The following is a 26,784-nucleotide window of genomic DNA, read 5'->3' as shown; positions in this document are numbered from 1 at the left end:
CACATAATTTTAAAACTGCAATACATAAGTATTCCTTTTTCATCTATTGCATGGCCTTTGTTCAGATCTGCAGAGCCCTTGGTGTTTAATGCATTATTTGTTTTTTCAAGAATATTCTGTAACTTCACTTCTCAGCTGTGACCAATTTTGGTTTGGCCCAAACCCTTACATAGTTTGCTGCCAATAAAGCCAAAGTCCAAGTTTCTTTCTTTCTTTCGTTCACTCACTTTTTCACTCTTTCACTGTTTATTTTGCTCTTTCACTTTTTCATTAATTCACTATTTCTGTCACATTCTTTCGCTCTCTTACTTTCTTTTAGTCGCTTTTTCTTTCTTCCTTTGTTTTGCTTCTTTCACTCTTCCTTTCATTCGATCTTTCTTTCTTTTGCTCTTTCGCTCACTCTTATTTGTCATGTCTGACAAATTTAATCGTCTGTAAGTGACACCACTCCCCATTTAACTTGGAAGTGATTGCCAAGACAGCAACAAGATCTTGATGAATTTTCCTCTCATGAATTTTGTAAGGCAATAGCAAATTCTAAACATCACCATTAGTTATTCAAATGTAATGACTCTAATTCCTATTAATTTGGCAGGCTATAAGTGATTTATCAACATAATTCAGAGGAGTTGAAAGATGTTGAGACCTGGTTTTGATCAAAACCACACAGTGGTTTTGCACAGTGCGACTACATTTCTTTTTCTTTCCCAGCCTTTTTCTGTCTCTCCCTCACATAAGCAACCTTTGTGGCATGGCTGCATTTTACTGCAACCAAATAAAGTTGAATTTGGAGTCTATCAACTTATAAGCCAATTGTAATGAAGAGCCCTGTTCAAATAGAAGGCACAATGTCTTTCTCTGAATAAAATCTCATCATCCTACTCTCTTCACTATTCTCACACCAGCCCTGCTTCATGCAATGTGTGTGTAACAAAGGTTCAGGTTGGGCAGATAAAGGAGGAAGTGGGGACCGGTTTCCAAAGGTCACCTGAGTCTATTTTATTCACAAATACCCCAGTGTGTCAGCAACTTTAGAAATGATAAATTGTGGGAAAGTGCAGAAATGGTGTGTACTGTAAACAAACTTTCTCCCAGCTGTTACGTTTGAGCAGCGAGGCAGACGAGGAGATGCGGATCCAAATGCAGTTTAGACTTTTATTAAATGAACAAATGAATAAACAAAGGAAAAAACCCACAAGGGGGAAATAAACTTAAACGGAGAACCAGGGTAAACATAAACAGAGAACTAGGGCAGGAAACATTCATGCACACACATCAAACAACGACCGACAATGACTAAACAAAGAACCAGGGTTTAAATACACAAAGGAACAGACGAGGGAATGAGGGACACCTGGGGCAACAATCAGGGGAAACCAATCATAAAAAGAAACTACAAAGGACTACAAAAACCAAACAGGAAACAGGAACTAAACTAAACTTCAACATAAAAGCACAGAAACAAAAGACAACAGTGAACATGACAGCATAAAAGAAACTACAAAGGACTACAAAAACCAAAACAGGAACTAAACTAAACTTCAAAATAACAGTACAAAAAACAAAAGACAACAGGGAACATAACACCAGCAAAGAAGTTTTTACTTGGGAGTACAGTACAGAAACAGTGAAGCATCTCAATGCTGTTTTACGAAATATCAGCACTCTTGGAACACCGCTTGTCCAGTCAGATAAGAGGACCGAAACTAACTGCTGTATAATCAGCAGTTTAAAACAAAACCTAACCAGAAATTTTGAGTGATATAAATACGGGGCTGTATTGCAAATAATGTAATAAAATAACAGTGCCTTTATGCTTAAATGTTTGTAAACACTAAAGGCCTTTTCACACCTAACCTGTTTGTTTGGCGTGAATGTTCGTTCCAAATGAGCTTTTGTATGGGAACAATTCATTCCTATGGCGCTATTCACATCATGTCCGACATATAGTCTGCAGACAATCTGAAGGTTTTTTTTAAAGAGATCAGTAAGTTTTTTCTTTTTCCTTTGGACTGTGATGAAAACTGACTGACCAATGAGATACTTTCCTCGTTTCACGCACACAAACTCAGAATTCAAGGCAATTATGCAGTAAATAAATTATATAGAAGCTGTTAACACATTCTTTTCCTTTTTTTACAGAAACATAGTAATATAATATGCTCACTGATTCTTGAGATAAGGGATAAAACATGTTTTTAAATTTGAGTTTTTATGTTTTAATACTAAATTAATTTGAAATGGCTATACTGTATTTGTAGAAATAGGTCTCAGCTAACAAACCATGTAAGGGAACAGGCTGTTTTGACCATACAGTACTCTTTATATGTGCAATTCTAATACAAATATGTTATCTGTTATGTACAGTGCAATATACAAATCTGTTATGTGCAGTGCAAATTCTTTTTTTTTTTTTTTCCTGAGGAATGAAATGGAAGAAATGGCAAAAGAGGTAGATGTGTTGGATAAATATAGAAAAGACTAAACAGTGTATTGTACATAATTGTTGCTCAATGGGGCAATTTAACTGTTCATGAGATGGATAGCCTGAGGGAAAAAACTGTTCCTGTGCCTGATGGTTCTGGTGCTCAGAGTTCTGAAGCGTCGGCCAGAAGGCAACAGTACAAAAATGTAGTGGGCTGGGTGAGTGGGGTCTAGAGTGATTTTTCAAGCCTTTTTTCTCACTATGGAAGTGTACAGTTCTTGAAGGGGGGGTGGGGGGGGCAACCAATAATCCTCTATTGTCTTCTGATGTCATAGCTGAACCAAACCAGACCGTAATTGAAGTGCAGACGACAGACTCAATGACTGCTGAGTAAAACTTTATCAGCAGCGTCTGTGGCAGGTTGAACTTCCTCAGCTGGCAAAGGAAGTACAACCTCTGCTGGGCTTTTTTCACTTCAGGTCCTGTGAGATGGTAGTGCCCAGGAACCTGAATGACTCCACTGCTGCCACCGTGCTGTTTAGAATGGTGAAGGAGGGGGGGTCAGTGTAGAGGTGTTCCATCTCCACCGTTTTGAGCGTGTTCAGCTCAAGGTTGTTTTGACTGCATCAGACTGCCGTTCAACCTCCCTTCTGTATGCAGACTCATCATTATCTCGGATGAAGCCGATGACAGAAGTGTTGTCTGCAAACTTCAGGAGCTTGACAGAGCGGTCCTTGGCGATGCAGTCATTGGTGTAGAGGGAGAAATGGTAAATGGTCTACACTTATATTTGCACCTTTTTAACCTTAACGGTATTCAAAGCGCTTTACACTGTGACTCATTCACCCATTCACACACACTTTCATACACCAATGGTGGCAGAGCTGCCATGCAAGGAGCTAGCCTGCCAATGGGAGCAACTTGGGATTCAGTGTCTTGCCCGAGGACTGAGCCACAGCCGCCCAAAGAAGTGTAGTGGGGAGAGCACACCCATAAGGGGCACCAGTGCTGATTGAACAGGTGCCGGAAGTGAATTTCCCCTGTCTCACAAGCTGCTGCCTGTCTATCAGAAAGGTGGTCCACTGACAGATAGACATGGGAACAGAGAGTTGGTGTAATTTAGTCTGGTGTATAGCTGGGATTAGGGTGTTGAAAGTTGAACTGAATTCCACAAAAAGGATCCTTGCATATGTCCCTGGTCTGTCCAGATATTGCAGGATATGATGCAATCCCATGTTGACTGCATCATCCACAGACCTGTTTGCTCGATAAGCAAGGGGATCTAGAAAGGGTCCAGTGATGTTCTTTAGGTGAGCCAACACCAGTCTCTCAAATTACTTTATGACCACAGACGTCAGAGCTCTGTCTGTAGTCATTAATTCCTGTGATTTTTTTATTTCTTTGGGACAGGGATAATAATTGAGCATTTGAAGCAGCATAGGACTTCACACTGCTCTAGTGATCTATTGAAGATCTGTGTGAAGATGGGGGCCAGTTGGTTAGCACAGGATCAAAGACACGCTGGTGAGATGCCATCTGGGCCTGAAGCATTCCTTGTCTTTTGTTTCCGAAAAACCCGGCACACATCCTCTTCACAGTGCAGGTTGAGTAGCAGTAGGGGTGGAGGGGGGGGTTGCAGGAGGTGTTTGTGTGAAGTGATGGTGCGGGGTGTGAGATTGGTACTTTCAAATCTGCAGTAGAACACATTCAGGTTGTCAGCCAGTTGTTGGTCCACCACAGGGTTGGGGATAGGAGTCCTGTTTTGTTCATGCCACTCCACACTGATGCAGGGTCGTTAGCTGAAAACGTGTTTCCTTGCTTCTCAGATTAACTACTTTTAGCCACTCTGATTTCCCTATTCAGTGTATTTCTGGCCTGATTATACAAGGCTTTATCCCCAACCCTGTAAGCATCCTCTTTGTCATGATGAAGCTGTCTGATTTTTCCTGTAAACCATGGTTTATCGTTATTGAATGATAAATAAGTCCTAGTAGGAATGCACATATCCTCACAGAAATGGATATATGATGTAACAGTATCCGTGTGCTCGTCCAGGTCTGTGGCTGCAGCTTCAAAAACATTCCAATCCGTGAAATCGAAGCAGGATTGTAGTTCACTTTCTGCTTCCTTGATCCATCTCTGTACAGTCCTTAATACAGGCTTGGTTGATTTAAATTTCTGTCTGTAGTTTGGAAGAAGATGAACCAGACAGTAATCAGACATTCCCAAAGCTGCTCTAGGGACAGTAGCAATGATCCAGTATATTTCTGTTTTAGGTGGGGCATGTAATATGCTGTTTATATTTGGGCAGTTCACATGTGAGATTTGCTTTGTTAAAATCCCCAAGAATAATAACAACTGAGTCTGGGTATTGCTGTTCCGTGTCTGTGATTTGATCAGTCAGTGCGGCGACACGAGTTTGGCACAATATACACACTCACCAGAATAAACGAGGAATGGCTTACAGTTAATAAAGAGCGCTTCCAAATTTGGACAGCACATCCTCTTTAACGTTGTTACGTCTGTACACCAACTTTCATTGATGTAAAAGCATGTTCCATCACCTCTCGTTTTCCCCATTAACTCAGACATGCGATCTGCTCTGAACAGCTGAAAGCCCGGCAGATGTAATGCGCTGTCCGGAATGGCATCGCTCAGCCAGGTTTCTGTGAAGCACAAGGCAGCAGAGTTTGAAAAGTCCTCGTTTGTACGTGTGAGATGTAGTTTGTCCATTTTGTTAGGAAGAGAGCAGAGATTCACTAGATGAATGCTCGGCAACGCCGTATGAAAGCCGTGCCAATGGAGCTTCACCAGCGCACTGCCTCGTCTCCTTTGCCTGCGCCTCGCAGTGCGTTTAAACAATACAGCTACACCTCCGACTAGAATGTCCAGCAAAACGTCAGAATATTCGAAAACCGGGAAAAGGTTGACTGGTGTATGATGCCAAATGTTCAACAGTTCGTTCCTGTTAAAACTGACTGGAAAAGATTACTTAACATCGGACAAACAAACAAAAACAACAAAAAAACTGAAGAGATCCAAACGCACTATACTCTCACTCACACAGTTATGAACATGTCATTGCCACTCGAGTACTCAACGAGTACTTAGTAATTAGTCTGAGTACTTGAGTAGGTAAAATGACGAAAGTGCCAATCCCTAGGATGTTAAAATATATATGCTACAGCATTCTGATCACAATTATATAAACAAACACAAATTCTGTATTCCTTAAAATGCTGTTAAAACATGGAACAAACATAATAAAACAATTACACCAAATTAGTTAAATAAATGCCTTAAAAGTGTTAAAATATTAATCTTAAGCACTGACAGCTGAATAAGGTCTTCTGAGCAGGAATTTTTCCTGAGCAGGAAAATAAAATATGTTTTTACAGTAGAACAGCTCCGCCTAATGCAAAGGGGTAAAAAAGTTTACAATTGTATTCGTCTCTGTCTCTGTGTGAATAGACCTTTCCATCTGCAGTTTGTCTGCAAATTCATCACAAATTTGGTGTGAATAGCCCTAAAGGCTGATGATTTAATGTGCTAATACAGTGGGATTAATTACATAAATATTAAAAAAATTTACTCAATTATTTTGCATGTAAATTCTGTCAGAAGGGGGCAGTCAGCATAGCCTCAGCTCAGCTGTACAGGCAACTAACTTCACTCACTGAGAGCAAGCAGCACAAAAGAGTCACAGTAGGTTGAGTTGAAAGTCTGCTGATTGGAGGAAAACTGAATGCAGCTGTCTCAAAATGCACTCTCAAAGTTTCAAGCTGCTTTAACCTTGACACAACGTTCTAAAAATGCAATGTTTTACTCAAGATGCTGAAAATGCAATCACAGTGAAAAGGGACTCAAGCACAGTAAGACTCCCATCCATCTTCAACCGCTTATCCGAAGTCGGGTCGCGGGGGCAGCTGCTCCAGCAGGGGGCCCCAAACTTCCCTATCCCGAGCCACATTAACCAGCTCTGACTGGGCGACCCCGAGGCGTTCCCAGGCCAGTGTGGAGATGTAATCTCTCCACCTAGTCCTGGGTCTTCCCCGAGGCCTCCTCCCAGCTGGACGTGCCTGAAACACCTCCCTAGGGAGGCGGCCAGGGGGCATCCTTACCAGATGCCCAAACCACCTCAACTGACTCCTTTCAACGCAAAGGAGCAGCGGCTCTACTCCGAGCTCCTCACGGATGACTGAGCTCCTCACCCTATCTCTAAGGGAGAAGCCCGCCACCCTTCTGAGGAAGCCCATTTCGGCCGCTTGTACTCACGACCTAGTTCTTTCGGTCATGACCCAACCTTCATGACCATAGGTGAGGGTAGGAACAAAAATTGACCGGTAGATCGAGAGCTTTGCCTTTCGGCTCAGCTCTCTTTTCGTGACAACGGTGCGATAGAGCGAGTGCAATACCGCCCCTGCTGCCCCGACTCTCCGGCCAACCTCCCGCTCCATTGTCCTCTCACTCGTGAACAAGACCCCGAGGTACTTGAACTCCTTCACTTGGGGCAAAACCTCATTCCCTACCTGGAGTACGCACTCCATCGGTTTCCTGCTGAGAACCATGGCCTAAGTAAGACTCCGTCTTAAGTAAAAGCTCCGTCTGACACCTCTGTATGTAGACTAGGGCTGGGCGAAATGATGATATATATTGTGGCGACAATATAAATTGAAAGTGTCAATCAATATACATTTTGCTCTATCGTGTAGATCGCGATATATAAGTATCTATGTGTGCAGCGTGGGCTTATTTATCAGGGGGCAGGTCTTTTCGGCAGCCAGCCAAGCAAATTCAGGGACATGCATCTTGCATTCGGTGCTTCACAATCATCATGTAAGTGTCACGTGCACCGTCTCTGGAGTCCTGATGGCTTCTCTCTTTTTACAGATCTGTGGTATAGGTTTAAAAAAGCCAACAGAACCTACAGAAAAAAACAAACCAGAAAAAATTCATCTGTATACTGTGCGAGGATAACCACCGGTGGTAATGCAAGCAATTTGTTAAAAATTAAGCATGGGAAAGGATAATATGAAAGCCAAAAGATGCGTTTTGCATTAATTCAGTCATAATTTTTGCAAGATGTGTAATATTTATTTTTGTTAAGAAATGTTTACTTTGGGGTGATCAACAATAGTTTTTCGTAGTATTAAAAAGAAACTGTACTTACGCATTATTTTATTTGTTGCGTTGCTTTGGGAAGGTCCTTTTCTTGAGGAAAAAAGTTTCTTGAGGAAAAAATTATATTGGTCAACAACATTTCAGACTGAAATGTTGCATAATGATTTTTTTTTTCTTTGACTATGTTTGTCAAGTTACAAATAAAGAGAAAATTATTAAGAAGAATTTGGAATTATTGAATTCACTGACTGGATTATCCAAAAATAGGCATTACAAAATTGTTATTTAATAAATGAAGTAATTCGATTTTCCAAAAAAAATATTATATTGTGATATATACAGTTATACATATATCTGACGCATCTGTATGTAGACTAGGGCTGGGCGAAATGATGATGTTTATATTGTGTATATATCGTTGTTTTGATATAAAATGACCCATATCATGATATAAGATTTTGGTCATATCACCCACCTGTAACGTTAGTAGGAGGAGGCAGACGAGAAGTGCGGATCTAAATGCGGGTTTTATTTATAAAGGTGAAAACAAGACAGACAGGAACAAAGGAAACATCCACGATAGGAAAAATTATACAAAAACATGAAAACATCAAAGGGTACATGAACAGGGTAAACTGGGCTGAACATCGACTTCCAACATCTACAAACAACGATCGACAGAGACTGAATAAAACAACCAGGGTTTAAATACAGAGGGGTAATGAGGACTAAACGACAATCAGGTGAAGACAATGACAAAGTGTTGGCAGTGATGAGGGCCGGGAATTGTGGGAATTGTAGTTCAAGACAATAGACTAGTGAAACACGGGGCAGACAACCGGAGATCGTGACACCACCCCTAATGTAAACCAACAAAAATATCTCCGAAAGATGCAAGAACACTTCATTTGAGAACAGCCCGTCCTACCTCAAACAGTTTTACGATGTCAGTTTTAAAATGGATTACTGTGGGCCAGCGAAAGGCTTATAGCATACAATATATTTGTAATATCATATTTAACTATGTAATTATTATTTATTGAATTATCTTTATTTGGGTACTTTTCTCTTCACATATCGATACATGTGATTAATTGTGGTTAATTTGATTATTTATTGGCATCTCATATAATTAAATTGATTACATTTGTTTCAATACACTGCCCTAGTAAACACATACTCTTCTTTCACTGGCAGAGTGACACACTCTCTCTCTCTCTCTCTCTCTCACACACACACACACACACACACAGAGATGTTTGTGCTCAGTGAGTGATCTGACAGTCTTATTTAATCAGTCTCTTGTTCTGAGGTAAAAGCATGTGACATTTGCTCTTTCAGATTTTCAGTCATCTCAAATGTCAAATGCTGTGTAAAGTTTCACTGATATAATACACTCTCAGACAATGTGATTCAGTCAAACTGAGGGGGCCTGCTGTATATTCAGGTTAAATGTTTAAAGGAGCATTCACACTGACAGCAATTTTATCGCTTTAAATTGCAGGTCGCTGTCTTGTTGGTCGCTAGTTGGCATTCCTGCTGCTTGATGTCCTAATATTATTGGTGGTCTGCACAACCGCACACAGCCTCAGAAGACTTTGAAAATAATGTATGAGTCATATCGATTACTTTTACTGTTGTTTTATATATTTTTTTCTTGTCTTTTTAGTTTGAAAGACCAGAGTCACTATTCAGTTAAAGAATAGATAATAAACCCTGTGAAGTCCTTTTAAAAATATACTTTGAATTTTTAATTGTAGGATCTATCCTTTTAACTTCTCAACTGTCTTGCATACACTCGACCACAGTATCTAACTGGAATCATGTCAGATCTGTCAGACTGTGTACTTTTTACAACATGTTGCAGCGTCTTTCTAGCCACAAAACAAGAATCGTCAGTCTGTGGTTTCCACATCTGAAGGCCACATCTTTGCACGTTATTTTTGTCTACTGGCTTAAGTGAGGGTCCCTGGAATAGATCTACTTTTTGGTTTTGGAAAATTTCTGCAATTGACCACACAACCCACCTTATTGCTAAAAAAATCCAAAGCTATTACATCATTGTAAAACCCTCACGGGAAGGAGGACAGGAAACGAAGGTTTCAGCGAAAAAGGTAAGGTTTTTAATGGCTGTCTGTCTCACAAACATTTACAAAAAAACCAACACACAACAACACAAGCGCACTGGGTTGGCTTGCTCTGGTCGGCTTCACTCTGCTCTGCGGCTGCTGGCTTTTTCACCGCTCTCCTCACTCTACTGCAATTAGAGACCGCTTACCGCTTCTCTCTCCCGGACGGGCGCTTGACCACGCCCCCGCTGCCACATACCCCCACCGCCCGACTCAGGCCGGGGCGTCATCCGGCCTGCCTACCACTCCCCCCCCCATTTCTGGAGAGGAAGTCGGCGGCAGCCATCTGCACCCCGGTCTGTGGATCACCTTGAATTTAAAAGGCTGGAGAGCGAGATACCAACGGGTGATCCGGGCGTTAGTATCCTTCATGCGGTGGAGCCACTGGAGTGGGGCATGATCCGAACAGAGGGTGAAGGCCCGCCCCAGCAGGTAGTAACGGAGGGTGAGGACCGCCCACTTGATGGCCAAACACTCCTTTTCCACGGTGCTGTACTTAGTCTCCCTTAAGGAGAGCTTCCGGCTAATGTACAGCACCGGCGCTCCTCCCCTCCACCAGCTGCGAGTACGGCCCCCAGCCCTCTGTCTGAAGCGTCCGTCTGCAAAATAAAAGGGAGAGAAAAATCAGGTGCATGTAAAAGCGGCCCCCACAAAGTGCAGCTTTAATCTGCGTAAACGCCTGTTGGCACTGCTCCGACCATTGGACCGGATCTGGAGCCCCCTTTTTAGTGAGATCAGTCAGCGGGCTGGTGACGTCCGAATAATTAGGCACAAATCTTCTGTAATAGCCAGCCAGCCCCAGGAACTGTCTCACCCCTTTTTGGTCTTAGGTCTAGGGCAAGTCGCAATCGCCGCAGTCTTTTCAATTTGGGGACGCACCTGGCCATGACCCAAGTGGAACCCCAGATACCGTACCTCCACACGCCCAACCGCACACTTCTTAGGGTTTGCCGTGAGCCCCGCCCGCCGCAGCGATCTCAGGACGGCCCTCAGATGTTGCATGTGCCGCTGCCAATCATTGCTATAGATGATAATGTCATCCAAATAGGCAGCGGCGTACGCGGTATGCGGTCTGAGGATCCGATCCATGAGTCGCTGGAACGTGGCTGGGGCCCCGAACAAACCGAAAGGAAGCGTCACAAATTGGTGTAATCCAAACGGCGTGGTGAAGGCTGTTTTCTCGCGGGACATTGGTGTCAAGGGGATCTGCCAATAGCCCTTTGTTAAATCCAGGGTCGAGTAAAATCGAGCAGTACCTAACCGATCGAGCAGTTCATCAACACGGGGCATTGGGTACGCGTCAAATTTAGACACCGCGTTGACTTTCCTGTAATCCACACAGAACCGAACCGACCCATCACTCTTGGGAACAAGAACAACCGGGCTGGACCAATCACTGTGGGATTCCTCTATTACGCCCATATCGAGCATTGCATCTAATTCTTCCCGAACGACTTTCTTTTTATGTTCGGGTAAGCGATAGGGGCGGCAACGCACCACCGCGCCCGGCTCGGTCTCGATGTGGTGCTGTATGAGGTTCGTACGGCCCGGAGAGGGGAAAACACGTCCGCAAACTCTTTTTGTAACTCGGAAACCTCTGTGAGCTGCCGCGGTGAGAGCTGGTCCCCACAAGTGACCGGAGTGTTAAGATTGTAGTTTTTGTTTACCTCCGGTCCGAGCTCCGCCCTCTCCGGAACTACCGTGGCCAACGTCACAGAGGCCGCCTCCTCCCTCCACAATTTCAGGAGGTTGAGGTGATATATTTGACGCGCGCCCCTCTATCGGTACGTTTGACTTCATAATCGAGATCCCCTACTCGTCGTGTGACCTCAAACGGTCCTTGCCACTTGGCGAGTAATTTTGAGCTCGATGTTGGGAGTAATACAAGCACTTTATCTCCCGGTGCAAATTCCCGTAGCTGAGCACCCCTGTCATACAGCCGGCGTTGGCGTTCTTGAGCCTGGAGCAAATGCTCTTGTGTTAGTCGCCCCAGTGTGTGGAGCTTTGCTCGAAGATCAAGAACGTATTGAATTTCATTTTTGGCATTAGAAGGACCCTCCTCCCAATTTTCACGGATGACATCGAGGACCCCGCGTGGGCGTCGTCCGTACAACAACTCAAACGGGGAGAACCCGGTGGAGGCTTGCGGGACCTCTCGTACTGCAAATAACAGGGGGTCTAGCCACTTATCCCAATTTCTAGCGTCATCGTGTACGAATTTACGAATCATGTTCTTGAGCGTTTTATTAAACCGTTCCACTAGGCCATCTGTCTGAGGATGGTAAACGCTAGTGCGAATCGATTTGATGCCCAAGAGCTCGTAAAGTTCGCGAAGTGCTCGTGACATAAACGTTGTGCCCTGGTCGGTGAGGATCTCTTTCGGGATCCCCACCCGGGAGATTATCTTGAAGAGTGCCCCTGCAACACTGCGTGCGGAGATGTTGCTCAGAGGCACTGCTTCCGGATACCGCGTCGCGTAATCCACTAGGACTAACACGAAGCGATGTCCGCGTGCTGACCGTTCTAATGGCCCGACGAGGTCCATCCCAATTCTTTCGAAGGGGACCTCGATTAATGGTAGAGGGCGCAATGGCGCTTTTGGGGTGGCCGGTGGGTTTACCAGCTGACATTCACGGCACGCCGCACACCACCTGCGGACGTCACCGCCAATGCCCGGCCAATAGAAGCGGGCTATTAGACGGAGAAGTGTTTTTCGTTCCCCTAGGTGACCGGCCATAGGATTATAGTGAGCCGCCTGGAAAACCATTTCCCGACGGCTCCGTGGAATCAACAATTGAGTTACTTTTTCCTTTGTCTGGGCGTCCTGCGTCACCCTGTATAAGCGATCATTGATCAGCGAAAAGTACGGATATGAGACGGCGACACCCGGCCGGAGTTGTTGACCATCGATTACTCTCACTTGGTCAAAGGCGTGCTTAAGGGTTTCATCCCGCGACTGCTCCAAGGGGAAGTCCCCCTCCGGGAGGAGCGTCCACCTCGCCCCTTCCCCCATCACTCGGAGCAGCAGAGGACGGCCCTGGCTCCGCCTCCCCCGCCAAAGCCTCGCACAACACACACCCCTTCACTTTCACGCAGGACCCATCCGCGCAAACTCCCTCCAATAATTTCCTAAAGTTTGGCCAATCTGTACCCAGAATTAGCGGATGGGTGAGGCGGGGACTAACCGCTGCCTCTACACTATGCTTTTCTCCCCTGAATTTGATCGCCAAAGTCACCACGGGATATTTGTGAATATCCCGTGCACACACCTTACCCTCACCAATTTAGCTGAGCCCAAAGCCCCGGGTTGAACCAAGCGTTGGTGGATGGTGGTCTGGTTACAGCCGGTATCCAACAAAGCTTGGTATGTACCCCCCTGGATTCTTACCGGAATCCGATACGCTCCAGCTGGATCGGGGGCAGTCTGTGGAACATCGGAGACCCGTACCACCGCCCCTATTTCCATCAGCGGACACTGATCCCGGAAGTGGTCCGGGTCTCCACACCTCCAGCAGACCGGCCCAGACGCTGCGGCCGCACCCGTGCTGGCGGGCGCCCCCACCTGAGGAGGAGAGCGGCTGAAGGATGGAGAAGGGCTTGGTGGGTGTTCCCAAGACCGGGGAGCTGGGCGCGCGAACGCTCCACGCCTGCGGGGGCAGGAACGGACCCTGGGGAGAGAGCAGAGCGAGAGGGAAGAGGGGAGGGAAAAAAAACAGGGGAAGACACAGAGGAAGGGGAGACAGACAAAGAGGGCTCGTCCGCCCTAGGAATCGCCGCCATGTGGTCCTCCGCGAGCCGGACGGCTTCCTCCAGCGACGCCGGGCGGTGGCACTGGACCCACTCGGCCGTCTTCCGGGGCAAACGCTGGACAAACTGCTCCAGTACCACCTGGTCGACGAGCTCCTCGACGCCGCGGTCCCGCGCAAGCAGCCACCTCCGACACGCATCACGGAGCCGTTGGGCGAACGCAAACGGGCGGTCGGATTTCTCAAGTTTTAAGGCCCGGAAGAGTTGGCGACTTTCTTCTGGGGACCGACCAACCCGTTGCAGGATGGCTTTTCGCAGGTCGTTGTAAGCCAGGAGGCTTGTTGCCGGCAGTTGTTGGGCCGCGAGTTGTGCTTCCCGGACAGGAGAGGGACTAACCGGGCTGCCCACTGGTCTTGGGGCCACCCCCAAATCTCCGCCGTCCTCTCGAAGAGGTCGATGAAGGCCTCTGGGTCGTCCGCCGGCCCCATCTTCTGTAACGCGGGTGGGGGCAATGTGGCGCGGGTGTCCGGGGTCGCGGCTGCGGCTGGAGCGGCCTCCTGGCTGAGGAGGCTCCGGATGGCGTGCCGGTCCTCTGCTTGAGCCCGCATGATTTCAAAAAAACGACGATCCTGGTCTTGCCGGAGCTCAAGCAGGGATTGTTGGTGGCTCTGGTGGAGTGTCGCGAGGGACTGGAGGACTTCAGCCAGCTGGGAGGACTCTATGGGGCGACTCTGTTCCATTATTATGGTTTTCCCGGGTTTCGGCACCAGTGTAAAACCCTCACGGGAAGGAGGACAGGAAACGAAGGTTTCAGCGAAAAAGGTAAGGTTTTTAATGGCTGTCTGTCTCACAAACATTTACAAAAAAACCAACACACAACAACACAAGCGCACTGGGTTGGCTTGCTCTGGTCGGCTTCACTCTGCTCTGCGGCTGCTGGCTTTTTCACCGCTCTCCTCACTCTACTGCAATTAGAGACAGGTGTTAGTCATAATTTGGCCCAGGTGTGAGCGCCCTTACCGCTTCTCTCTCCCGGACGGGCGCTTGACCACGCCCCCGCTGCCACAATCATCTGAGCAGATGGATTTCTGGTGTGCGTGGCTCTTCTTCCTAGACTCTAAAATCTGAATACATACTCTAACGGACACTTAAATGAGGGAGTTGAGATGTTTTTCTGAAACCATACACTTGTAATTTCTTGTCAAGTGAGTACTGTCAATAAAGACTCTTTAACAACAACAGCAACAACAAAAAATGCTTGTTGCGGTGAATGGAAGTAACAATTCTGACAGTCTGATATAATTTGACTATCTTTCTTAGTTTATCCAAATTATAACCCTAACTCTTAAAAGGGATAGTTCACCCAAAAATAAAAAATAAAAAAAGAGAGAAAAAATGAAAAAAAAAAAACCTTTAAGATTAATTAATCCGTTGTGTGTATGATTTATTTTATTTTTGGTATTCACATCTGTCTGACAGCCTATGTGTAATCACATAAATCCTTTAATTCAGTCTGTATGATTGCACATCTCTCAAAAACTATTTTCACGAAAACATTAACCTTATGTTAAGGTCTCTTAAGAACACTGGTTTTACCGCATACCATAAAAACCTCAAATACTGGTACTGGTGTTGAGATAAAAGAAGACCTGATGCTGGATGTTTTTCATTTTAGTCTTCACACCTTTATATAAATAAACCCTCAGGTGTTTTATACTTTATAATTGTTCTTGCTATTATGACCTTATACTGCAACTGGGCTTTCTGCTCCTTTTAAACTGTGTGTAAAGTTTATATGACCTGCTAAAAGGAGGACATGGAAATGCTGAATAATGAATGGCAGAACAGATAATGAATGGAAATAATAACCAGCTTAAGAGAAGCCTGTGATTGGCCAACAAGAATCAATATTTCTTTATGTGGTTTGTTAATCAACAGGAAACTGATTGCATTTGGAGGACAGTGGATGAGGTGGCTGTTCTTTCTGGTTAAAAAGAAAATATTTTTTATTTAGTAGTCAAAATTTTTATTACAGACTAAAAGATATAGACAGGCCCAGGGGGTCAAGGTTTGGCTGGTTAGCATCGGCAGTTAGTTGGTATTCACCAGACTTGCTGGGAAATGGCACAACTCAACTGATTTGCACTTAAAATCTTTCATTATATAAATGTTTTACCTATGCTCAGAATTTCTTAGAAGGGTACTTAAAAACATGAAATGGAAATGAAAAAAAGTTGTGTTTATATAATAAAAAATATTATATAATTCTATATTAATTTCTCCAAGTATTGTAGACTTCTTTTGACCATCGTCTTTGTTCAGTTTTGGGAAGCAGCTTTATTTGTGCTATTTGACCTTTTGATCAAAACTCTCGCCACACACCATTGGAGTTCCCAATTCCTCACGCTAAAGTCTTACGTGAATGATTTAATCCCGAATTATGTAATACAGGCAGTAAATCATAAATTGAGACGCTCGAGTTACTCCACCCATCTGCAGTGTTTATTGCTGTTCCACAGTTACGTTGTTCCTCTCTTTGTGTTCTGTTTTCATTATTGATAGGATGATCTTAGGAAATGGTAGCTACTCTGCTCAGAGATCATTTTTTTTATTAGGTAGGACTGAGGGCAAGGATGAGTGGCTAACATTTAGGGCTGTACATGAGAGCCATTTGCTTGCCATAAGTTAAAGAAGCAAAAAGATCATAATATGTAGCTGACAAGATTGAACTAGAAAAACTATCTTTCTTTCTCAGTCTCTCTCTGGATTTTTATTTAGTGGAATTTAAAAGATTGATTATCCCTGTTGGCTGGCTGACTGTTTATATTCCATTTAAAATCAGACATGAGGGGGGTGAGGCTTGAGCTCCACTCTTTTTGAATCACTCTGTTACATCCTGTTTACACATGGTATTAACATCCCCCCTCACCCTGGTTTTAAATATGTTGATCATAATGTGATTAAATTTAGAGAGAAGGATGGGCCCTTTTCTCATTACCCCAATTTTGCTCTCAATACAAGTACCTTTACCAGCCTTTTGCCAACTTTTCCAATGTGCCCAAGTGTTCAGTGCATGCCTATTTATGTTTTGATGTCAAAAGCAGAGAATTGTCAAGGTCAGAAAATGATGAGACTCAGGACCCAAGCGCAGTTATAAAAAAAATCAAAGGATTTATTAATTTAACAAAAAGAGCAAAAAAACAAACCAAAACTCCCAAAAGCGGGGAAAAAAACATAAACAACCCCATAAGGGAAAAAACTCAGCACAGAATATTCTCTCGGAGATGGACTGGGACAGACAGATGTGGAATCGGGACCAACCGGACTGAACAGGGAAATCAGAAACCGGACCGAGATCAGACAACAAACAAGACTGACTGATTACACAAGACGAACTAGCACTGGACAGCACACACGAGGAGGCTAAAATAGGGAGAGAAATCAAATAGGTTAAAAGGGGACAGGTGAGGTAAATGAACTAATAATAAGCAAACAACGAGGTGGGGAGAGACACGCGGCAATGCAGAAATAAAACAAAGCCACATGCTCTCACAAGACAACAAAGCATCCAAATTGCATGAGCACATATAGCCAAGACAATAAGGCAATATACGCCCATGCCAACCGACAAACAAGATGAGAGAATGTGTAGCAACGGCAAACAAAGCGATGCCACGCATTCTCACACTAAACAAAACTAAAGAGTACATCGCGAGGCAAACGGCATGCGATGCAAGCAACAGGTGACAAAAACATGATAGGACTCCTGTGTGAGAGTTAGGCCACACACAAACCTGAAATCTCAGACTGAAGTGACCGAACCTCAGCACAACGTGAAGACAGCTCGCGTCCCGGGCACACAGCGTAAAGCGAGCACAACTCAATCTGCGGTCACGAGAGACAGACACAGAACATGGAGCATGAGTGTCCGGATCCCGACACAGACTGAAACTGACCTACACAGGGAAGTCAGGATCCAGACTCCATGCTCCGGACATGAAACACAATACAGCTTGAGACCTGGGTGCACAGCACAATGCGAGCACAATGCAAGGTGCACCCATGTTCACGAGAGACAGAGATAAACTATTGACGCATGCCACTAATATGATATAAGCACAATGCACCCACGTCAATAACAGACAGAACATGGAGCATGAGTGTCTGGATCCCGACACAGACCAAAATCGAACCAGACAGGAACTCAGGATCCAGACACCATGCTTCGGACATGAAAGACAGACCGAAGAGCGCACGGCAGGGAATTCAACCGAAACGTGCGCTCACACAAAGACAGAAAAGGAAACACATGACAGACATGGGATGATGATTCCATGGTCCTGTCAGACAAAAACCGAGACTGACAGATTGACATGGCTTTGACAGAGAATAATCAGATGATTTCAAACATCATGTAAAGCCTGTTTTCTAGCATTGTCGCATTTTTTGAATAAGCAGATTTTGCAATTATCAGCATATTGGCGTGGATGTGTGAGTAATTTGAAGCCACCGCCACACTCTTCAGTTAAATCTGAAAACTCAGTTTTCAGTTTTGCAACGTCATCTTATTCCAAAGTATGTGGTAATTGAGAGTGTTTTCGAAAACAGATGCTGTTCTAGTGTGGTTGAGAGCTATAAAGGCCTGGTAGGCAATAGTTCTTTGTTTTAGTGCGCTCCAGATCAGCTCACACCTGGTCGACCATGTTGCGAATACTCCTCTGACCGCGAATAAATACGAAGGCATTCAATGTAGTGTTAATTTTGTCACCTATTTTTAATTTAGTCTTAGTCTTAGTCTTGTGCCAAATGTCCTTGTTAGTTTTAGTCATATTTAGTCATTCACATATCTTTTTTTGTTAGTCAAGTTTTAGTCGACTAAAAGTCTCGTCATTTTAGTCTAGTTTTAGTCAAAAGAGAATTTAAGGTATCTTAGTCAAGTTTTAGTCGACTAAAAGTCTCGTCATTTTAGTCAAAAGAAAACTCAATATATCTTAGTCAAGTGTAAGTCAAAACATTTGTCTTTTTTAAAATAAATTATTTCTGAGATTAATTCTGAGATAACCATTTCAGTCAAATAGTGTTTAACACATCTCAAATATTGGTTAAACGTCATAATTACCTGACAAAATACACTTGTTGAATGATTTTTGTTGAATTCACTTTGTTAAAAGTGTCTGGTTTTCTGATTTAAGAGACACATTCACAAATGATGAACTTGTTCTTTAGATTATTTTATTTTGAACCAACACAATTCAAAAGCTGGGGCCCAACAGACTCAGACTGACAAATTACAAAGGTTTTTAAAGCTGTTTTTGGTTGCCTTTTGTCTCATTTTTCTATTCAGAGTGTACCCTTTAGATGTCGCTTAAGGTTGGTGGTGTTTTTCCCCGATATTTTTTGTCCGCAGTGCTTCCCGTCAGTTATAATGACACACTCTGACTTTTTGTCAATGTCATTGTAAGTAAAATGCGACCAAATATCGAGCCTCTTCCTTCTACCTAGCATGTCGTCGGCGCTCGTCGCGTGTTAGATGTCGCTTAAGGTTGGTGGTGTTTTTCCCCGATATTTTTTGTCCGCAGTGCTTCCCGTCAGTTATAATGACACACTCTGACTTTTTGTCAATGTCATTGTTGTTGTGTTCTTGCTCCATGTAGTTTCGTGTTGCATCCACAGGCTGGCAGCAACAGGAGTATGAGACCTGTAACCGTCACTTGAGCAACAGCGCGAACTCGTTCGGAATATTTTGAAGGCTCGTAACAGCTGAATATTCTATCTCATGATGAAAAAGTCGAGACGATTGTTGACGAAAATGAAGATAGATTTTATCTTCGTTTTTATTTTATGCAAAACATTTTAGTCTCGTCTTTTTTCGTCAACAATAATGCATGTTAATTTAGTCTTAGTCAGCGTTTTTGGACATTGGTGCAGTCTCGTTATCGTCTCGTCTTAGTCATGGAAAAAAAGGTCGTTGACGAACATATTTAGTCTCGTCTCGTCTGACGAAATTAACACTAATTCAATGCATGGCCACTACAGCTGCTTTTTTTCAATCCACCTGTCCAGAAAATCTGGGCTGCGCACGGTGTGCTGATGACGAAATTTGCATCACGCATATTGTGCGTGGGGTGATCAGCTACACGGACAGCCGAAGCATACTTTGGCCCTAAATGTAGGGAACTATATGCGTTATCAAACAAGAACTTTTTAGTTTGGACATGGCTTACGTCTAACACTGTGTCCTAACCAAACGTTATGCGATAAGATCCAAGCAACACACTGACCTTGACATTGTTGCATGATGGAGAGAGATCACAGACAAACTGTTTGAAGTTTAATGTACTGCTATGAGAAGCTGGATTTCGGAACAATTATGGTTCAGCTTTACTTAGTTTTTGCATGATCCTGATCGGCTCACGCCTGGTCGACCACGTTGTCTTTTTGAGTTTATAAATCTGACCGTGTGCATATACGAACGCATTTGACACATGGCCACTAAACTTTGTTATTTTCTTTTAGAAGACTCAATGACCGGTGCCTGCGCCGACAATGCAAACGGAAGTTGATCGCGAGTCGAGAAAATCTGGCTTCCGTGATCAGGCTGCACGAACTGCATTATGACACAATTTAAGTCACACATACAAGTCGAACATTATGTCACAAATGTTGTCGATTGAGCTTAACTTCCATTGAACCCCAAATATTCCTTTAACATGGAACATATACCTTTTATTGCGCATTGCTTTATCGTTTCACCTCTGGTTAAGACATGGTGCAAGTCAAAAAAGTAATAAAAAAAACACTTTAAGTCTGTGACATTTCAAGCAGAATACTCATTGTTATTTTAGTGGAGTATCTGCCTTAAATGTTCTTTGATGTGCATGTTTCTAATGATCAGTCTCACTGCATGTAGATGTCAGGCAAATCTGGTAAATCTTGAACATATAGATCCTCTATAGATGGGCTTTTTTTAAATGTTTTGATCAGACGGGTATTTATGTTTAAAGCCACACATAATCAACAAAAGTATAAACTTTTGATTTATTGCAGTGGTTGATTGACAGGTGAGTGGGCAATCCTTCGCTGATGTACGGGACACAGGAGGACAGATTAGTGTTTAAACTTCAAATGTGATTTGTTCACCTGCATTTTCAGCTACTTCCAAAAGTGGAGCAGATCAAAAGATGATTTGGACCCCGTTTACACTTTGTGATCAGATCACCAGGGGTAAAAGGGTCTGACAGACAGCAAGCAGTCAGCCCTTTTCCACATCTTTCAAGAATGTAATTCCTCTCCCTCTCTCTCTCTCTGTGCAGTTAAGTGCTAATACGCTGATTTTCCTTTGCACCAACATCATCGGCATCTGCACACACTACCCAGCTGAAGTATCTCAGAGACAGGCCTTCAAAGAGACCAGAGGATACATCCAGGCCAGAATACACCTTCAGAGAGAGAACCAGCAGCAGGTTGGCCAACACTTGATTACACAAACACACTTACTTACCTCTTATAAATGTGCATGAAACACCTCATAAACTCACGTTTCATTCTTATGAATGATGTTACACATTGTGGTTTCACCCCATTTCTGTTTGATTTAGACCAGGTTTTCCTGGGATCAGTAACTACATGTTTATAAAAAGATTTTTTATTTAATTTCTCATCCTGTTGAAGCCATTTTTTTTATTACTTTGTAGTCACAAATACCTACTACGTACATGCATGTGAACATTATTTTGACTGTTTTCAACAATTTAGAATAACAGTAAATTCATCAAAACTATGAAATACCATAAATGGAAGAATGGGAATTATGTAAAGAAAATGACCAGAACTCAATATGTTAAACAATTAAAAACAATAACTTTCCATTATAAATACAGTATATACATTTTTATCTAAATTCTTGATTTGAAAATGAAATTTCATGTCCATGGCATTTGCCAGCTACCCGAATACTTGTTAAGTACATGTGTACACCTCACGGGTGTCATGTCATAAACCCAATCCAGGAGCGCCTGCTGCTCTCAGTGTTGCCAAGGCATGTTGCCATGGAGATGAAGGCAGACATCAATGCCAAGAAAGAGGATATGATGTTCCACAAGATCTACATCCAGAAACACGACAATGTCAGGTACACAAATGCCAAGAGCAGCACATGGTCTCGAACTGGTATGATTGCCAGTGTTGACATTACACCTCCTAATTGTGAAGCAAAACCGTTATAACACTTAATCTATGTGTGATTAAAACATTCTGAGTGTAAAACATATTTTACACTGATACTACTTTAGGTTAATTTTTTCCAAGACTGAAGATATGTTGAATGATTTAACGTAATTAAGTTTATTCGTATTCTTGAGATGTGAATTTTTTTCTTTGCTTGTAAGAGTGAGGGTCAAGTTGGGATATGGCAACTTGTTATGGCATACCAGAAGTTACACAGCCAAATAACAGAGAGCTGTATGAAATGAAAACAAGCCACTTTAGTAGCAGAGTTTCAAGCCTCAAGTAAAATAATATCAAAAACATATTTTTTATTTCTTTGAGACATTTATCAGTAATAAATCAACATTTGGCCACAAACTAGTTAGCCCCTACTGAGTGATAGCTTAAAAAAATATTCCAGGATCAATACAAGTGAAAGCTCAGTCAACAGCATTTGTGGCATAATGTAGATTACCACAAATAACAATTTCAACTCACCCCTACTTAAAAATAATAATAAAAAACTTACAATGAAAGTGAATGGGTCAAATTGGAGGTTTTAAAAGGCAGGAATGTGAAGCTTATAATAATAATAACAAAAATAACATGTTAATTCTTTTTTTTAAAACTTGTGTATTATTTGAGCCGTAAAGTTGGTCAAATCCACATTCTTTGAAACATTTGAAACAGTGAGTATTTTAACATTTACGGATTGGCCCTGTTCACTTCCATTGTAAGTGCTTCACTGCAACCCATATTTTTGCTTTTATTAAAGGAGGGACAGTACAAGATCATTTTTTGTGCTTAACATATTGAACCTGAGATATTCCTTTCATTTAGCCTAAGTTGGCAACCTTGTTGCCCATTCTGGCATAGTTTTTATTTATTTATTTATAAAATGAATTTGACTAAAGATTACTTTTTTTTTTTTTACATTAATTTAAAATAAATTATTTCGTTTTTATTTTATAAAAAATATTTACATTTGATACATTTTATTTAATTTTGATGAAAAAGTTGAACATTTTCTAAAGGTGAAGCGCCTCCTTCCACTGATCATTTGTTAAATAAATAAATATATTTTTACTGTTTCAGGCCCAATTCATGGAAAGTTATTAGGAGTTATTTCATATAAATCAAGCCAGCTTGAAGCATCTGTAACAAAACAAAACAGAAGCTAGGCAAACTAGCATTTGTGAAAATGCTGCATGTAACTGACTAAGCAGGGATCTGGCTTTTCAAATGTTGTGAATTTGCAAGTGTTTATGAAGGAAACAGTGCCATCTGTTGTCAGATAATGTTGTGTCCTCACCATGTGTCCATTCTGTCATGTCTTAGATTGTAGTTGATGACCATATACCCTACTTGTGGCTATTAGGACCTTGAGGACGCCAGGTCCTGGTTTTTATAACTGAAGGATAAATGGAAGAATTGAGAGTGGCCACCCTCCATTCAGAGAGTGAACATAATCAATGTTGTTCTCCGTTTGCCCATCAAAACAACTGCAGTGACCCAGACAAGAGGCTTCAGTGATTATTGATCTATTTTTTTCTGTCTGTCCTCTCGACAGTATCCTGTTTGCTGACATAGAGGGCTTCACCAGTTTGGCATCGCAGTGCACAGCCCAGGAGCTGGTGATGACCCTTAATGAGCTTTTTGCTCGCTTTGATAAATTAGCTTGGGTACGAAAACAAACATTATCTCATTCTTAGTGTAATGATGACTGTTATTGACTACTAATACGGTGAATTTCACAAAGAAATATACAGATCATATTTCACTCCAAATAAAAAGGAAAAAAATCTTTATGCCAAAATTATTTTAAATTAAGAAATGAAAGCTTATTTTTAGGACTAAAAATATTTGTTTCATGACTATTAAATCATATTTTCCCCTCAAATTGTTGTTACTGTAATAATAATATAATAAAATGTATCCTTATTACTGTAATACATTAATGCAATTGTTTTAGATCTTCAAATGAGATTAACATAAAGTATAACATAAAACAAAGGCAACCTGAGTAAACACAAAATCTTAATCTTAATAGCTGGTTGTGCCACCTTTAGCAGCAACAACTGCAACCAAATGCTTCCGATAACTGGAGATCAGTCTTTCACAATGCTGTGGTGGAATTATATATACAGTATATATATATATATATATATATATATATATATATATATATATGTGTGTGTGTGTGTACATATAATATAGACAGTATATAATACAACATACAGTTTGTAATACACAGCATGTAATAGTGAACGCATTATACAAACTTGTATATAATGTGTACATAATCATTTCAATTTTTTTATATTTTAGTGGAGGTAGGTGCTTAATTATCTAAAAAATTATTTTACAATATAAAAAATCGTAATGGTTTTAAAATGTGCTTCAATTATTTTGTATTTTATTTTGGGGTGAAATATGACAGACATTTCTTGACAGTTTTCATAAATGATTTTAGCGATACTGTGCAAATAATACTTATTAACGTGTGTGTGTGATGTGTTATGTCTGTATTCTTAGGAAAACCACTGTCTGCGGATCAAGATATTGGGGGACTGTTATTACTGTGTGTCTGGTCTTCCAGAACCGAGGGCAGATCACGCTCACTGCTGTGTGGAGATGGGGGTGGACATGATCGAGGCCATCTCGTATGCTTTGCATTTATCATTCTCCCTTTCTATATCCTCTTTTCATTATTTTTTATATAATGTGTTATGCATGTCGTTACATGTGGCTGCTTGCAGATTGGTACGTGAGGTCACAGGAGTGAATGTGAACATGCGTGTGGGTATACACAGCGGCCGTGTGCACTGCGGGGTGCTCGGGCTGCGCAAATGGCAGTTTGATGTCTGGTCAAATGATGTCACACTGGCCAACCAGATGGAGGCTGGAGGCCAAGCAGGGTAAGAGTGAACAACACCCATATGCAGAAAGCTCATTTATGAAAATGTGATGTGTTAGTCTGTTTCAAATTTAAATTTGGCTTGAAAAGATGTATCAATCTTAGTAAATGTGTTGAAAGTTAATAAAGCATGAACTATTTACAAGGTTCAATTGGTCATACAGGATTCCAACAGGCCTACCTGGAAATATCAGGGAACTTTAAAATTGTTTTTTCCAGACCTGGAAAAGACATGGAAATTAGCATAATCTTAAAGTTGTGGAAAGGAAATTGCTATAATGAATATCAATTTTACTAGTAATGCTCTGCTCTAATATATTTCATCAGCTAAATATTGCTCTTGTGTGGAGTAAAATTTGCTTGCAAACTATAGTGATGTCCAATTGGTAAGCAAATAATTCTTAGGAATTGGTTCTTTTTAGTGAATCAGTTGAACTGGTTCACAAATCATTTTAAATGTATTATTAGCAACCGCAATGTTTATTGAACCTGGTCATAGAAAAGCTGGAAATTAGGGAATTTTCAAATATTAATTCCCAAGTCATTGAAATGAGTAAAATCTTAAAAGATCATGGAAATGCTATGGGAATTTCTATAGTGAATATTCCTTTTTTACTTTAAAATACTTAATCGGCTAGATTATGTGCTTTGTGAGTTCTTGTGTATGGTAAAACTTGCCTGCATCCCAGCATGATGACATTAATCTGTTATGAGGCTTATTTGAGACATTTTTGCACAAATAAGGATAACTGTTTAAATCTATTGATTAAAATGATTGGTAGCTGCTGATATACATGTGGAAATCACCTCATCAATCTCAACAACATTATTTTTAAAAATACTTATATACCCTCGAAAGGTGTGGGAATTCTCTATATATCACTTTACTACAACTGTCACACTATAAATGTTTACAGGCGGATCCACATCACCAAAGCCACGCTGCAGTATTTAAATGGAGACTATGAGGTGGAACCAGGTTTTGGAGGGGACAGAAACGCATACCTGAAAGACAACAACATTGAGACTTTTTTTGTGCTTGGCTGTACTCAGAATAGGGTCAGTTACATGATGATATATGACGTTACGTACTTTGCACACAAATGCTAAATGGCTTTTTGCATTTTGATGGGGGAGTGGGCAAATCTTGGTTGTGAGTGTGGGGGACTGCGATTTCATTCCCTTTTGGGGATCAATAAAGTATCAATCTATCTCAGTCTGCTGGAGTATTGTTTAATTTCCTGTGTTTGTGGTTCCAATTTTCCCTGCAGAAAGAAGAGAAAGCCATGATGGCTAAGATGCAGCGTGCCAGAGCCAACTCTTCAGAGGCGCTGATAGCGCGCTGGGTTCCTGACAGATCTTTCTCCAGAACTAAGGATTCCAAAGTCTTCAGACAGATGGTGAGCTCGGCTCCATTTACTAACACTCTGCCTCTGACAGCTCTCAGCATCTGATCTCCCCTGCAATTCCTTATGAGTGTAGCAACAAGTCATGAAGCAGTTTTCTCCAGAGCTTGGCAATGCCTGTGTGAATTATTTTTTACCCTTTCTGGGCAATTTTCTGGTTTCAATCATTGTCAAAATAAAAATCAGTGATGTAATAACATGACAAATAAATATAGTGGAAAAAATGTACACAGGACAAGAATTTAGTATGATGGTTTTGCTTATTCTTTTAATACATTTTCAAATAAATATATTGTAATTAATACATAAATGTATTCATTAATACATCATTTTAAATTATTATACAAGTTATACATTGTAATTGTAAGATGAGGGTTAAACAAGTGAAATGTGAAATTTTTGTGCTAATAGTATCACCAAACGGAATTGCAAAAATATTCACTCTTTTCAAACAGGTTTCCTGAACACTCCCCCTCTCTGTCATTGGTCGACAAACAGATATTCCTGCCCCAAATTTATGCCATTGGTTGAGCCAATTTTGCTGTGTCAGGCTGCTCTAGCAAACAGAGCAATGTTTTGAGAGCATCACAGAGCCACAGTTTTACACTTTTTAGGGAAATTAACCTACAAAGGACTTACTAGTCTCTGAAGAACATTTTTTGACATTGAAAAAAATGAACCACTGTACATTTAAGTTTGATTACTTGACACCCATTCCTTGACTTTGTCTCTGTCATGTTCTCTCTCTCTCTCTCTCTGGGTGTAATTTGAAGTCTATGTGTGTGTGTCTATTAAAGTGGCAGTGGCTCTGTGGGCTTGGCTTTGGAGCTGTCT

General features: G+C 41.8%; 1 protein-coding gene across 4 annotated transcripts in view; it reads left to right on the top strand.

The window, feature by feature from the left end:
* LOC127628460 (adenylate cyclase type 6-like) overlaps positions 1–26,784 on the top strand; it is a 97,724-nt gene that overhangs the window by 47,815 nt on the left and 23,125 nt on the right. For all 4 annotated transcript variants that reach the window (XM_052105209.1, XM_052105210.1, XM_052105208.1 and 1 more), the window contains 7 exons: positions 20,736–20,885; positions 21,432–21,553; positions 23,198–23,309; positions 24,163–24,290; positions 24,387–24,545; positions 25,462–25,603; positions 25,816–25,944. In XM_052105209.1, the coding sequence (XP_051961169.1) occupies positions 20,736–20,885; positions 21,432–21,553; positions 23,198–23,309; positions 24,163–24,290; positions 24,387–24,545; positions 25,462–25,603; positions 25,816–25,944 (942 nt within the window). The remainder of the gene's footprint in view (positions 1–20,735; positions 20,886–21,431; positions 21,554–23,197; positions 23,310–24,162; positions 24,291–24,386; positions 24,546–25,461; positions 25,604–25,815; positions 25,945–26,784) is intronic.

This window comes from Xyrauchen texanus, chromosome 35 (assembly GCF_025860055.1).
Source record: "Xyrauchen texanus isolate HMW12.3.18 chromosome 35, RBS_HiC_50CHRs, whole genome shotgun sequence".
In the NCBI taxonomy this organism is placed as follows: Eukaryota; Metazoa; Chordata; class Actinopteri; order Cypriniformes; family Catostomidae; genus Xyrauchen; species Xyrauchen texanus.
The sequence above is the reverse complement of the archived record's forward strand: the minus strand, read 5'-3'. Positions and strand labels throughout refer to the sequence as shown.